The sequence below is a fragment of the Pristiophorus japonicus genome, chromosome 11, assembly GCF_044704955.1.
Source record: "Pristiophorus japonicus isolate sPriJap1 chromosome 11, sPriJap1.hap1, whole genome shotgun sequence".
Lineage (NCBI taxonomy): Eukaryota > Metazoa > Chordata > Chondrichthyes > Pristiophoridae > Pristiophorus > Pristiophorus japonicus.
The window spans coordinates 108,769,321-108,782,040 of record NC_091987.1 but is presented as its reverse complement, the minus strand read 5'-3'; the positions used below and the strand labels follow the sequence as shown (position 1 = coordinate 108,782,040).

The 12,720-nt window shown below is 45.5% G+C and overlaps 1 protein-coding gene across 2 annotated transcripts in view; it reads right to left on the bottom strand.

The window, feature by feature from the left end:
• The window catches only part of bace2 (beta-secretase 2), a 77,914-nt gene that overhangs the window by 28,011 nt on the left and 37,183 nt on the right, over positions 1-12,720 (bottom strand). For both annotated transcript variants that reach the window (XM_070893865.1, XM_070893866.1), the window contains exons 4-6: positions 12,451-12,588; positions 9,269-9,403; positions 3,167-3,268 (exon numbers count right to left, since the gene is read on the bottom strand). In XM_070893865.1, coding sequence (XP_070749966.1) covers positions 3,167-3,268; positions 9,269-9,403; positions 12,451-12,588 — 375 coding nt within the window. The remainder of the gene's footprint in view (positions 1-3,166; positions 3,269-9,268; positions 9,404-12,450; positions 12,589-12,720) is intronic.

Genomic DNA, 12,720 nt, shown 5'->3' with positions numbered 1-12,720 from the left:
CGGATGATAAAACCATCATAGGTTATAGGAATAAAGCACAAGCCCCAGACACTCTCCCGCGGATTCGGAGTGTATTAAAAGTTACAAAGCTGAAGTAAATCTGAGGGTGTTAAAAGGTGATGGATGCTGGAGGCGGAATCCAATACAATGCCCACCACTTACATGGCCCACACTCATAAGAACATAAGAATTAGGAACACGAGTAGGCCATCTAGCCCCTCGAGCATGCTCCACCATTCAACAAGATCATGGCTGATCTGGCCGTGGACTCAGCTCCACTTACCCGCCCGCTCTCCATAACCCTTAATTCCCTTATTGGTTAAAAATCTATCTATCTGTGATTTGAATACATTCAATGAGCTAGCCTCAACTGCTTCCCTGGGCAGAGAATTCCACAGATTCACAACCCTCTGGGAGAAGAAATTCCTTCTCAACTCGGTTTTAAATTGGCTCCCCCATATTTTGAGGCTGTGCCCCCTAGTTCTAGTCTCCCCGACCAGTGGAAACAACCTCTCTGACTCTATCTTGTTTATCCCTTTCATTATTTTAAATGTTTCTACAAGATCACCCCTCATCCTTCTGAACTCCAACGAGTAAAGACCCAGTCTACTCAATCTATCATCATAAGGTAACCCCCTCATCTCTGGAATCAGCCTAGTGAATCGTCTCTGTACCCACTCCAAAGCTAGTATATCCTTCCTTAAGTAAGGTGACCAAAACTGCACGCAGTACTCCAGGTGCGGCCTCACCAATACCCTGTACAGTTGCAGCAGGACCGCCCTGCTTTTGTACTCCATCCCTCTCGCAATGAAGGCCAACATTCCATTTGCCTTCCTGATTACCTGCTGCACCTGCAAACTAACTTTTTGGGATTCATGCACAAGGACCCCCAGGTCCCTCTGCACCGCAGCATGTTGTAATTTCTCCCCATTCAAATAATATTCCCTTTTACTGTTTTTTTTCCCCAAGGTGGATGACCTCACATTTTCCGACCTTGTATTCCATCTGCCAAACCTTAGCCCATTCGCTTAACCTATCTAAATCTCTGCAGCCTCTCTGTGTCCTCTACACAACCCGCTTTCCCACTAATCTTTGTGTCATCTGCAAATTTTGTTAGACTACACTCTGTCCCCTCTTCCAGGTTATCTATGTATATTGTAAACAGTTGTGGTCCCAGCACCTATCTCTGTGGCACACCACTAACCACTGATTTCCAACCCGAAAAGGACCCATTTATCCCGACTCTCTGCTTTCTGTTTGCCAGCCAATTCTCTATCCATGCTAATACATTTCCTCTGACTCCACATACCTTTATCTTCTGCAGTAACCTTTTGTGTGGCACCTTATTAAATGCCTTTTGGAAATCTAAATACACCACATCCATCGGTACACCTCTATCCACCATGCTCGTTATATCCTCAAAGAATTCCAGTAAATTAGTTAAACATGATTTCCCCTTCATGAATCCATGTTGCCTCTGCTTGATTGCAGTATTCCTATCTCGATGTCCCACTATTTCTTCCTTAATGATAGCTTCAAGCATTTTCCCCACTACAGATGCTAAACTAACCGGCCTATCGTTACCTGCCCTTTGTCTGCCCCCTTTTTTTAAACAGAGGCGTTACATTAGCTGCTTTCCAATCCGATGGTACCTCCCCAGAGTCCAGAGAATTTTGGTAGATTATAACCAATGCATCTGCTATAACTTCCGCCATCTCTTTTAATACCCTGTGATGCATTTCATCAGGACCAGGGGACTTGTCTACCTTGAGTCCCATTAGCCTATCCAGCACTACCCACCCAGTGATAGTGATTATCTCAAGGTCCTCCCTTCCCACATTCCCGTGACCAGCAATTTTTGTGTCTTCCACTGTGAAGACCGAAGCAAAATAATTGTTTAAGGTCTCAGCCATTTCCACATTTCCCATTATTAAATCCCCCTTCTCATCTTCTAAGGGACCAACATTTATTTTAGTCACTCTTTTCCGTTTTATATATCGGTAAAAGCTTTTACTATCTGTTTTTATGTTTTGCGCAAGTTTACTTTCGTAATCTATCTTTCCTTTCTTTATTGCTTTCTTAGTCATTCTTTGCTGTCGTTTAAAATCTTCCCAATCTTCTAGTTTCCCACTAACCTTGGCCACCTTATACGCATTGGTTTTTAATTTGATACTCTCCTTTATTTCCTTGGTTATCCACAGCTGGTTATCCCTTCTCTTACTGCCCTTCTTTTTCACTGGAATATATTTTTGTTGAGCACTATGAAAGAGCTCCTTAAAAGTCCTCCACTGTTCCTCAATTGTGCCACCGTTTAGTCTGTGTTCCCAGTCTACTTTAGCCAACTCTGCCCTCATCCCACTGTAGTCCCCTTTGTTTAAGCATAGTACGCTCATTTGAGACACTACTTCCTCACCCTCAATCTGTATTACAAATTCAACTCGTATGATAGAATAGGGGGGGGAGGGAGGAGGCGCCCGTTCTTTCCCGCGGGGGGGGGGAGGGAGGGGAGAGGAGGCGCCCGTTCTTCCCGCAGGGGGGGGGGGGCGGAAGGAGACAGTGAGAAGGCTGCAAGTGCTAATGTGCTTTTATTAAAAAAATGTTCAAAAATTAAACAGCTACAAAGAACTACAAAAATGGCCGAGTGCCAATGTTTTTTTCACACTGAGCATGCGCGAACGCTCCAACGCGCACACGCAGCGTTGCCGGCAGGAAAAAAACTAACTTAAATAGTACCCGCCCCTTCCCACTTACAAAATCGCCGCGAGTGTAGGCTCCGCCCCCCTGGGCGCTGCGCCAGGCAGACAAGGAGCTGCAGAACGCTCCAGAATCGCGAGTTTTTTTTTACTCGCCGTTTTAGGCGCGAAAAACGGGCACCCAGCTCGGAGGGGTGCCCGTTTTTTATCGTGTGGAAACTTGGGCCCATTATGTTGCATGATGATTTGCTGAATTATAAAATTCTCCCAAAGAGGACCAAAAATTGAGAGAAAAGAGAATGAGAGCAAACTAGCGAGAGACATTAAAAATAGATTGTAAAAGTTGATATAGGTATGTAAAAAGGAAGCGATGAACAAAAGTAAACAAGGGTCCTTTACAGGCAGAAACAGGGGAAATTATAATGGATACAAGTGATATCTTCTCCGCCCAGCACTGGTGGCAAGACTCTTACCTTTGAGGTTTGTTTAATGGCCATTGTGACTGCAACAAAGACGTTCATTGGTAGGCGCAGGAGAGTGGTGCCGCTGTCCACAATGGCTTTGTCAGCGTTGTACTGGCGAGAGGGAGGGAAAAGAAACATAAACTGATGTTAGTAAACACTATGTAAAGTGACAGTCCCTATTGCAATGGAAACTACAGAAAGCAATTCTGCAGTACAAACAGGACTAAAGATGAGCAGCAAAGTGGCAGCCCCATACCAAATGTTGTACTACCACCACCAATGAGTCAATGCAAAACACATCTAAGCATAGAATTCCAACAGACCAAACCACGTCCAAATTACTGCAATGATGCAGCAGTCCTGATCCAAATACAAGAATTGGACGAGCCCAATAACCGAGGCTGAGAAACTGGCCTCCTTAGCACCTGCTGTTATCGCATCCGGGGGGGCGCCAATGACTTACCGACCGGGTACGGCAAGGTGAAAGTCTCCTGCTAACTTGGTCAAGAGGTTTGCGGCGGCGGTAACACTTTGCGCCACGATCTCCTGCACCCGGAAATCATGACGTTATTGCCATGTGCATCGCCCCGGTAGCGCCTTGGATCTTAACTTCGGTTCCGCCTCCTGCAGCACCGCCGGGTGACAACATCGACAGCTGCAGGAGGCGTTGTTCGGGGGGGGGGGGGGGGGGTTTGGAGGTGCAAGTAAAAGTGAATGTTGGCGCGGGTCGGAGAACAATGTTATCAATGATTTTTTTCAATTCTTCCTGAGCCGCCATCGGGGACCAGCTCACTTGTCCCAATGTAGAGCTTGCAGCGATGGCCTGTCCCTTTAAGGGAGGGAAAGGAGCCTCCGATTGCAGCAGTGCCACATGGGACATTGTGCATTGCTGCACCACTATCTGCGTCATTTAGCACTCCGGGAAGGAAGGATTTAGTGCTCCACTTCCTTCCTGGAGCGCAAACACTTAATTTAGACAAAGCCAAGAATCATTAGCCAATCTTCCCAGCTTTCAAAAGGTAACGATACTGAATCGCACTGCCCGCCCGCCCCCCAAAAATAGAGTATGGTGAAAATGCTCTGCATACTAAAGGTACCAATCTACTGTGACACATACCCCGGAAAAGCAGCAGAGTTTGGAATCTTGTGTAAATATGAATTGATTTCCTAGTGCACTTTAGTGGGCAGCCGTGGCTCAGTGCGTAGCAAACCCTTCTTTTGAGTCAAAAGGTTGTGGGTTCAAGTCTCACTCCAGCGATTTGAGCACATAATCTAGGCTGACACCCCAGTGCTGGATAGCCGGAGGTGACGTCTTTCCCGAGAGACCTTAAACCGAGGCTCCATTTGGCGCCTCGGGTGGACGTAAATGCTTCCATGGCACTAATCAAAGTAGACCAAGTTTTCCGGCCAATAATTATCCCTCAGCCAACTTCAAAAAACAGATTATCTGGGCATTGCTGTTTTGGGACCTTGCTGTATGCAAACTAGCTGCCATATTTCCTACCTTACAACAATGACTGCAGTTTAACACAACTTCATTGGGTGTAAAGTATTTTGAGACATCCAGAGATCGCAAAAGTCAGTATATAAATACAAGTTCATCCAGTTTACGTAACCAAATGCTTAAAGCACATCCCTAGGACGTAAAAAGCACTTACTAAATGCAAATTCTCTCATTCTTTCCCATATTAAAATTGGGTGCAGTACACACCTGAAACCATACTAAAGCCATCTATCTAGTCATCGACCTTCAGAGCGGCGTGTTTCCCTGCCTCCCCCCCCCCCCCCACCATTGCCCACCCAACGCCCCACCCCACCCAACACCCCCCCCCACATCTACTTTAAGATGCCGTGGCTGTCAGAGAATGTCCAAGCGTATGAAAAGTATAATTCATTTTGCCTGCTGAATTCACTCAAGGAAACCAGTTTGGATTGAGCAAACAACTGCATTAATGGGCTGAAATATATTTTTTGAACCAATAAAAAAAAACATTCCTGTGGCTTTGTGGATCTGCTGCATAGTTCAGCATCCCTGAACTGCACACTTTAAAATCAGATTAACTGATTGTACCTTAGCAACGATTCAGTCAATCAACACCGCTGCCTGGTAAAGTTGATGAGTCACTTTGCTCACAGGTTGAAGAGATGTGGAGGGGGTGGGGGGAGGGGCAGGGGGAGATAAGGGCAACTGGTTTGGAAGCCAGTCGGACAATGACATATTTAATAATCTCCCCGTTCTTTTCTAAAGGTGCGAACTTGCACTGGGATGTCGTATTGTGCACAAGTGGCCGTGCTTCACACCGTCAGCCTACACAGCAAGTATCCACGGGCTATTCAGCTGTGGAGGCCTTACAGTCTGGCTCCCTCCCGTCCACATTCAACAACAGTGTAGGTGCATTTTCCAGCAGGAGTAATGGGACGGCAGTCAGGGGTGTGACCTCTTGCTGCCTCCCCCTCCCCCACAGCAGGGTATCTGACAGGAGGAGTCACTCTCCTCTCGTTGGTCTGCAAGGCCCTTCCCCAGCCACTGGGGGAAAAACAAACCATGTGAAACTTTAAAACATGCAAATGTAGTTTTAATGTGTGCTTGGCAGCTGTGGCAACCACCGCATAACATAAAACAGGGAAGCTCCTCCAGCCATGGGAGCCAAGGAAGCAATTCTGGAATTTAAACAGTACACAAAGGTGGGCCGTGATGTGAACCTGCGTCCATAGCACTTAAAAGCAACTTGACAAATAAAAGGCTTGAATATGATTCGCAAAGTACAGCATCGGGTCACAAAATCCATCATAAAGAAAATGGCATGTGCTCATGTCGTTTCCCCCTCCCTCAAAGACATGGATCCTTCAATACTTTGGGACAATTTACACACAGCTCCTGCTGACCTAGTACTGGCGAGAGCCATGACAGTTTACTCCAACACTGGCTTTAGCCAGGAAATAAGGCACTGCACCATCTTTCTATCCAGTGATGTTCTTGGAACCCTGGTCTATTGTCAGCGCAACATTCCAGAGGATCTTGGACCTGCCACGCCTCACAGAAAATACCAAAGAATCTCTCCATTTTGTTTTGGAAAATCCCCCATGTTGTGGACTGAAAATGCAGGTTTGAGCTACCAATCCTCTAGTGCCGTTTTCCATCCAGCACGTCTGACTGTATCTCCCGATAGTAAAGTACCTTACGACAACAGTGAAGAAAATTAACTTAAGCACTCAACACCTGAATTTACTGAATGAGAGGTGGAGGTAGGTTAGATCCACCTTGGTACTCTGTGAAATTTGTGCAAATTATGACTAAGGTTACAAATAAACATTGAATGATTTGCTGCACAGAATGAATACGCTCGGGTGTGCATCACATGCACATCTCATTGCATTGCTGCAGTGAGCCTTGCAACTGAATGCAAGGTAGATGCAAAGAGGATGTTTCCACTTGTGGTGGAATCTAGAATGAGGGGGCATAGTTTAAGAATAAGGGGTCGCCCATTTAGAACGGAGATGAGGAGGAATTTCTTCTCTCAGAGAGTCATGAATCTGTGGAATTGTCTGCCCCAGAGAGCTGTGGAGACTGGGTCATTGAATATATTTAAGGCGGAGATAGACAGATTTTTGAACGATAAGTGAGTGAAGGGTTATGGGGAGCGGGCAGGAAAGTGGAGCTGAGCCCAAGATCAGATCAGCCAAGATTTTATTAAATGGCGGAGCAGGCTCGAGGGGCCAAATGGCCTACTCCTGTTCCTATTTCTTATGTTCTTATGACGCAGTTGACAGCCATGCTTGCCTTTACACAACCTTTCTTGATCAGTAAGTTTCCAGACGACGAGGGAGGAGGCATTGCTGGATCAGGTTCTGGGCAATGAGGTAGGTCAAGTGGAGCAAGTGTCAGTAGGTGAACATTTAGGGAACAGTGATCATAGTAGCATAAGGGTTAGATTAGCTATGGAAAAGGACAGGGATCAATCCAGAGTAATAATGTTTAACTGGGGATGGGGGGCAATTTCAGTGGGATCAGAACAGATCTGGCCCGGGTAAACCAGAATCAAAAGATTGGCTAGCAAAACTGTGGTGGAACAATGGGCTGCCTTTAAAGGGAAAATAGTTCGGGTACAGTCAAGGTACATTCCCACGAGGGGAAAAAGGTAGGGCAACTAAAGTCAGAGCTCCCTGGATGACGAAACAGATAGAGAATACGAAGCAGCAGAAAAAGAGTGTGTATGACAGATGTCAGGTTGCAAATACATCTGAGAATCAGGCTGAATATAGAAAGGTCAGAGGAGGTGAAAAAGAAAATAAGAGGGGCAAAGAGAGGATTTGAGAATAGAATGGCCACCAACATAAAAGTCATCCAAAAGTCTTCTATAGGCATATAAATAGTAAACGGGTAGTAAGAGGAGGGGTGGGGCTGTTTAGAGAACAAAAAGGAGATTTTTACATGGGGCAGAGGGTATGGCTGAGGTACTAAATAAGTACTTTGCACCTGTCTTCACCAAGAGATTGCTGCCATAGACATAGTGAGGTAGTCTTGACACTGGATAGGATAAAAATTGATAAAAAGGTATTAGAAAGGCTGGCGGTATACTTAAAGTAGATAAATCACTAGGAGCGGATGGGATGCATCCTAGGATTCTGAGGGAATTGAGGGCAGAAATCACGGAGGTACTGGCCATAAGATTCCAATCCTCCATCGATATGCGGGTGGTGCCAGAGGACTGGAGAATTGCAAGTGTTACACCATTGTTCAAAAAAGATAAACCCAGCAACTACAGGCCAGTCAGTTTAACCTCGGTGGTGGGGAAGCTTTTAGAAACAGTAATCAGGGACAAAATTAACAGTCACTTGGATAGGTGTGGATTAATTAAGGAAAGCCAGCACAGATTTGTTAAAGGCAAATCGTGTTTAACCAACTTGATCGAGTTTTTTGATGAGGTAACAGAGAGGGCTGATGAGGTCAATGTGGTTGATGTGGTGTGCATGGATTTCCAGAAGGTTTTCGATAAATTGTCACATAATAGGCTTACCAGCAAAATTGAAGCCCATGGATTAAAAAGGGAGAGTGGCAGACTGGATCCGAAATTGGCCAAGTTACAGGAAAGAGGGAGTAGTGGTGAACGGTTGTTTTTCAGACTGGAGGAAGGTATACAGTGGTGTTGCCCAGGGGTTGGTTCTAGGACCACTGCTTTTCTTGATATATATTAATGATCTGGACGTGGTGTGGTGTACAGAGCACAATTTCAAATGACACATAATGTGGAAGTATAGTGAACAGTGAGGAGGAAGACATAGACAGGCTGGTGAAATGGGCAGACATGTGGCAGATGAAATTTAACACAGAAAAGTGTGAAGCGATGCTTTTGGTAGAAAGAATGAGAGGCCATAGAAACTAAAAAAGTACAATCCTAAAGGGGGTGCACGAACAGAGTGACCTGGGGGTACGTGTGCACAAATCATTGAAGGTGACAGGGCAGGTTGAGAAAGCAATTAAGAAGGCTTACGGGATCCTGGGCTTCATAAATAGAGGATAGACTGGAGAAGCTGGGATTGTTCTCCTTGGAAGAGAGAGGAGATTTGATAGAGGTGTTCAAAATCATGAGGGGTCTGGACAGAGTAGATAGAGGGAAACTGTTCCCATTGGCAGAAGTGTCGAGAACCAGAGGACACAGATTTAAGGTGATTGGCAGAAGAACCAAAGGTGATGCAAGAAAAACTTTTTTTACACAGCAAGTGGTTAGGATCTGGAATGCAACTAGCTGAAAGGGCGGTGGAGGCAGATTCAACCTTATCTTTCAAAAGAGAGTTGGATAAGTATCTGAAGGAAAAAAATTGCAGGGCTGCGGGGAAAGGGCAGGGGAGGGGACTAGCTGAGAGTCTGCACAGGCTTGATGGGCCGAATGGCCCATTTCTGTGCGGTAAAATTTACCTCATATTCCATCTTAAGCCCTTTCAATCATGGTGGCATTCTGTGCTTGTGGGCTCTGGTCCGTCACCTAGATTTCTTAAGATTGATACGTGCCCTATATTGAAAACAATTTGTACACTTGTTCTATATACTTTAAATCATGCTTCAAAGTGCAGAACCTCCAATGTATCTCGGGTCTGAATGTGTGTGCTCACCTCCGTGCAGTCCAGGTTTAAGTTTTGTCCTCCCACTTCCAGTTTAAGAACCTCAATTTGGTAATACCATTCTTCTTTGATAGGGGTGTACCAGATATCCCCCTTATACAGATTCGGTTCAATTCCACCCATAATCTAAAAATGACAAAAAAAACACACACTCCCTTATAATTGACAACGTTATCTTTTGTAAACTACAGGTTAATTAGAAAAGTACCAAAGCTTCTTCGTCAGCATCTCCCAAACCCGCAACTTCTACCACCCAGAAGGACAAGTGTATGGGAACACCATCACCTCCAAATTCCCCATCAAGTCACACACCATCCTCACTTGGAAATATATTGCCGTTCCTTCATCATCGCTGGGTCAAAATTCTGGGCCTGCCTCCCCAATCAGACTGTGGGAGTACAAAAGCAAAATACTGCGGATGCTGGAATCTGGAATAAAAACAGAAAATACTGGAAATCTCAGCGGGTCAGGCAGTATCTGTGGAGAGGAAGCAGAGTTAATGTTTCGGGTTGATGGCCCTTCGCCAGAACTGGAGTGTGTTCGGAAAGAACACATTCTTAACAAGCACTGTAAGGGGGAGGGAAGAAGGAACAAAAGGGAAGGTCTGTGAAAGGTTGGAAGACAGAAGAGATTAGAGAGACAAAAGGGATGATGGCCCAAATTCAAGGAAGCGGTTACGCTCTGAAATTGTTGAACTCGATGTTGAGTCCAGAAGGCTGTAAAATGCTCAATTGAAAGATGAGGTGCTGTTCCTCGAGCTTGCATTGACCTTCGTTGGAGACCGAGGACGGAGAGGTCAGAATGGGAATGGAGTGGAGAATTAGTGACAGGCAACTGGAAGCTCAGGGTCACACTTGCGGACTGAACAGGAGTATCCCCACCACTCGGTCTGCAGCGGTTCAAGGCGACGGCTCACCGCCACCTTCCCAAGAGAAACTCGGGATGGGCAATAAATGCTGGCCTATAAATGCTGACCTTGCCAGAGATGCCTGTATTTCGAGAATGAAAAAAGATTCCGCCCAGACTAATGAGATGAAAACATCCTCTCCGTTGACGGTAAGGGTCCTACATGAAGCGGGTAAGAGGCAGTCACAACTCAGGTCCTTGCAGGCACCGAGTGCAGAAAACGGCCCTGAAATTGGCACTATTGAAAATCTCACCCCGAAACCATGGGAAATGGAAAAAATAGCAGACTGGTGCAGTTAGAGCATGTTCTGAAGCTGGGAGTAAGGCACGTGGCTGGAGGAAAGTACAGGGAGATTTGTTCTGTTCTATAAATGGTTATCCGGAACAAAACATTGTAGCCTAGGGCACCTCAAGCACTAATGTCACCCAATAGCTTACCTTTCCAAAGAGATCTTATTAGATGTGTTGCTTCATAAAACATTTTCAACAAGTTGACTTCCATGACACATTATAAACGACATGGAATACCCATTCACCATCACTGGACTCTAAACTTGGGCTCAGAGGATTGAGGGGCCAGCAAGCAAAAAATTATTTCCACTGCTCAGCAAATCAGTCATGAGCAAGGACCTACTTTTAGGATTAGTGCTAGACACATAAAGGGGGAGTTAGAAGACACGTTCCACATTATTAGAACATGGTTGCATGATCACAAGCGGCCAATGAAGACAATTCAATTGCAACATTTGTTGGGATCCACAGCATGTGTCTTGGCCCAGGTTACCAGCACAGACTAGTTGGGCCAAATCGCCTGTTTCTGTGCTGCATAATCTATGTAATTCAAGAGCAAAATAGATGAAAAATCAAAAAGGAGAAAAAACAACATTAAATGATAAAAGGAAAGCAGGAGAATAGGATGAGAGTGGATAGTTCTGATATGGGCCAGCAGTGGTCTGAAAAGCCCCTCTCTGTATTGAGAGATCCAGGATTCTATGCTTCACTGGAAGGAGTGCAACCTCAGACTCTTGATAGAGCAAGGACAAATAATAAACAGTCCTGGATACAAGACGACATTACGACCAGTACTCATTAGTTGAAGGAACAACTGTATTGGTAATTGCTCAGTTACATAATGAGACACAGATACTGAAGTCTCTGTCGATACTTCTCACCTTCCTTTTGCATTCTGGGGTTAATTTTTCTGACTCAAAGTGAAGAATCTTGCTGCAGGGGATTCCCCCTTCCCCACCTTGCGCCTGCATCAGCAAGTCCTCCCAGACCACGGAGAAGATGCAGAGCAGGCCTCCCACTGCTCCAGCTCAACAGTATGTCCAAATCAATACCGCCAGCTTCATACCAGTGCTGCCCATTGCATCTCCGTCACCACCAGGCGAGCTTTGCTTAAATGAGGCTGCTAATTAGTGCACAAGTGCAGTTAGCTTTCTAATGTGTACAAAGGCGGACTAGGACAGGGATTCAAACTATCCAAACACATACGACTTGGCATTCTCATGCAGCTAGGAATCCATTTCTACTGCACGCCTACTACTACTGGTTGGAAATCCAAACCATAAAGCATCAGTAACTCAATTTCTAATCTGAAAGTATATTTCTTTGGAACAGAGGAGGCTGAGGGGAGATTTAATTGAGGTGTATAAAATTATGAGGGGCCTAGATAGAGTGGATAGGAAGGACCTATTTCCCTTAGCAGAGTGGTCAACAACCAGTGGACATAGATTTCAAGTAATTGGTAGAGGGCTAGAGGGGTGTTGAGAAATGTTTTCACCCAGAGGGTGGTGAGGGTGTGGAACTGAAAGGGTGGTAGAGGCAGAAACCCTCGCCACATTAAAAAATGTACTTGGATTATTACTTGAAGTGCCGTAAACTGCAAGGTTACGGATCAAGGGCTAGAAAGTGGGACTAAGCAGGATAGCTCTTTTTCGGCCGGCACAGACACGCTGGGCTGAATAGCCTCCTTCAGTTCTGTAAATGTCTATGATTCTTACCAACTAGTTTGACTGGTTTGAATTTCACGGAATGGGCTGCTCCTAATGCTATTGCCTCACTGACAGATATACATCTTCAGTCAGAAGATCGAAATCGGTTACTGTCCACAGTTTTTGTGTGTGTAAAATAATGGGAGTATTGATGCAAACATTTTTGGGGCTGCTAAGGCTTGGATTATCCACCCAAGCTGCACACCGATAAAGGTCAAAAGGTCGGACACTCCTGGCTTATAGCCCGGCGCAATATTCCTCAGAACTTACCAGACTCCCTCCCACAGGAGAGGCTTGCTCTACAGCAACTAGTGACAATCCAGCACCACACATCTGGAGTGAGAATACATCAGGGATTCCCATGTGTTTCACTAACGAGTCAAAGAATGGCTCCACAGAACTGGATGGCTGTAAAAGAATGAACGAACACGGTGGGAATTGGAAGGAACCAATAATTGGCTGCAGGTCATTAAAGAGGTCACTTTCCTTTGCTACACAGTGACTTTACACGTTTTGGCCCAGGTTTCTTTGGCAAGGGCA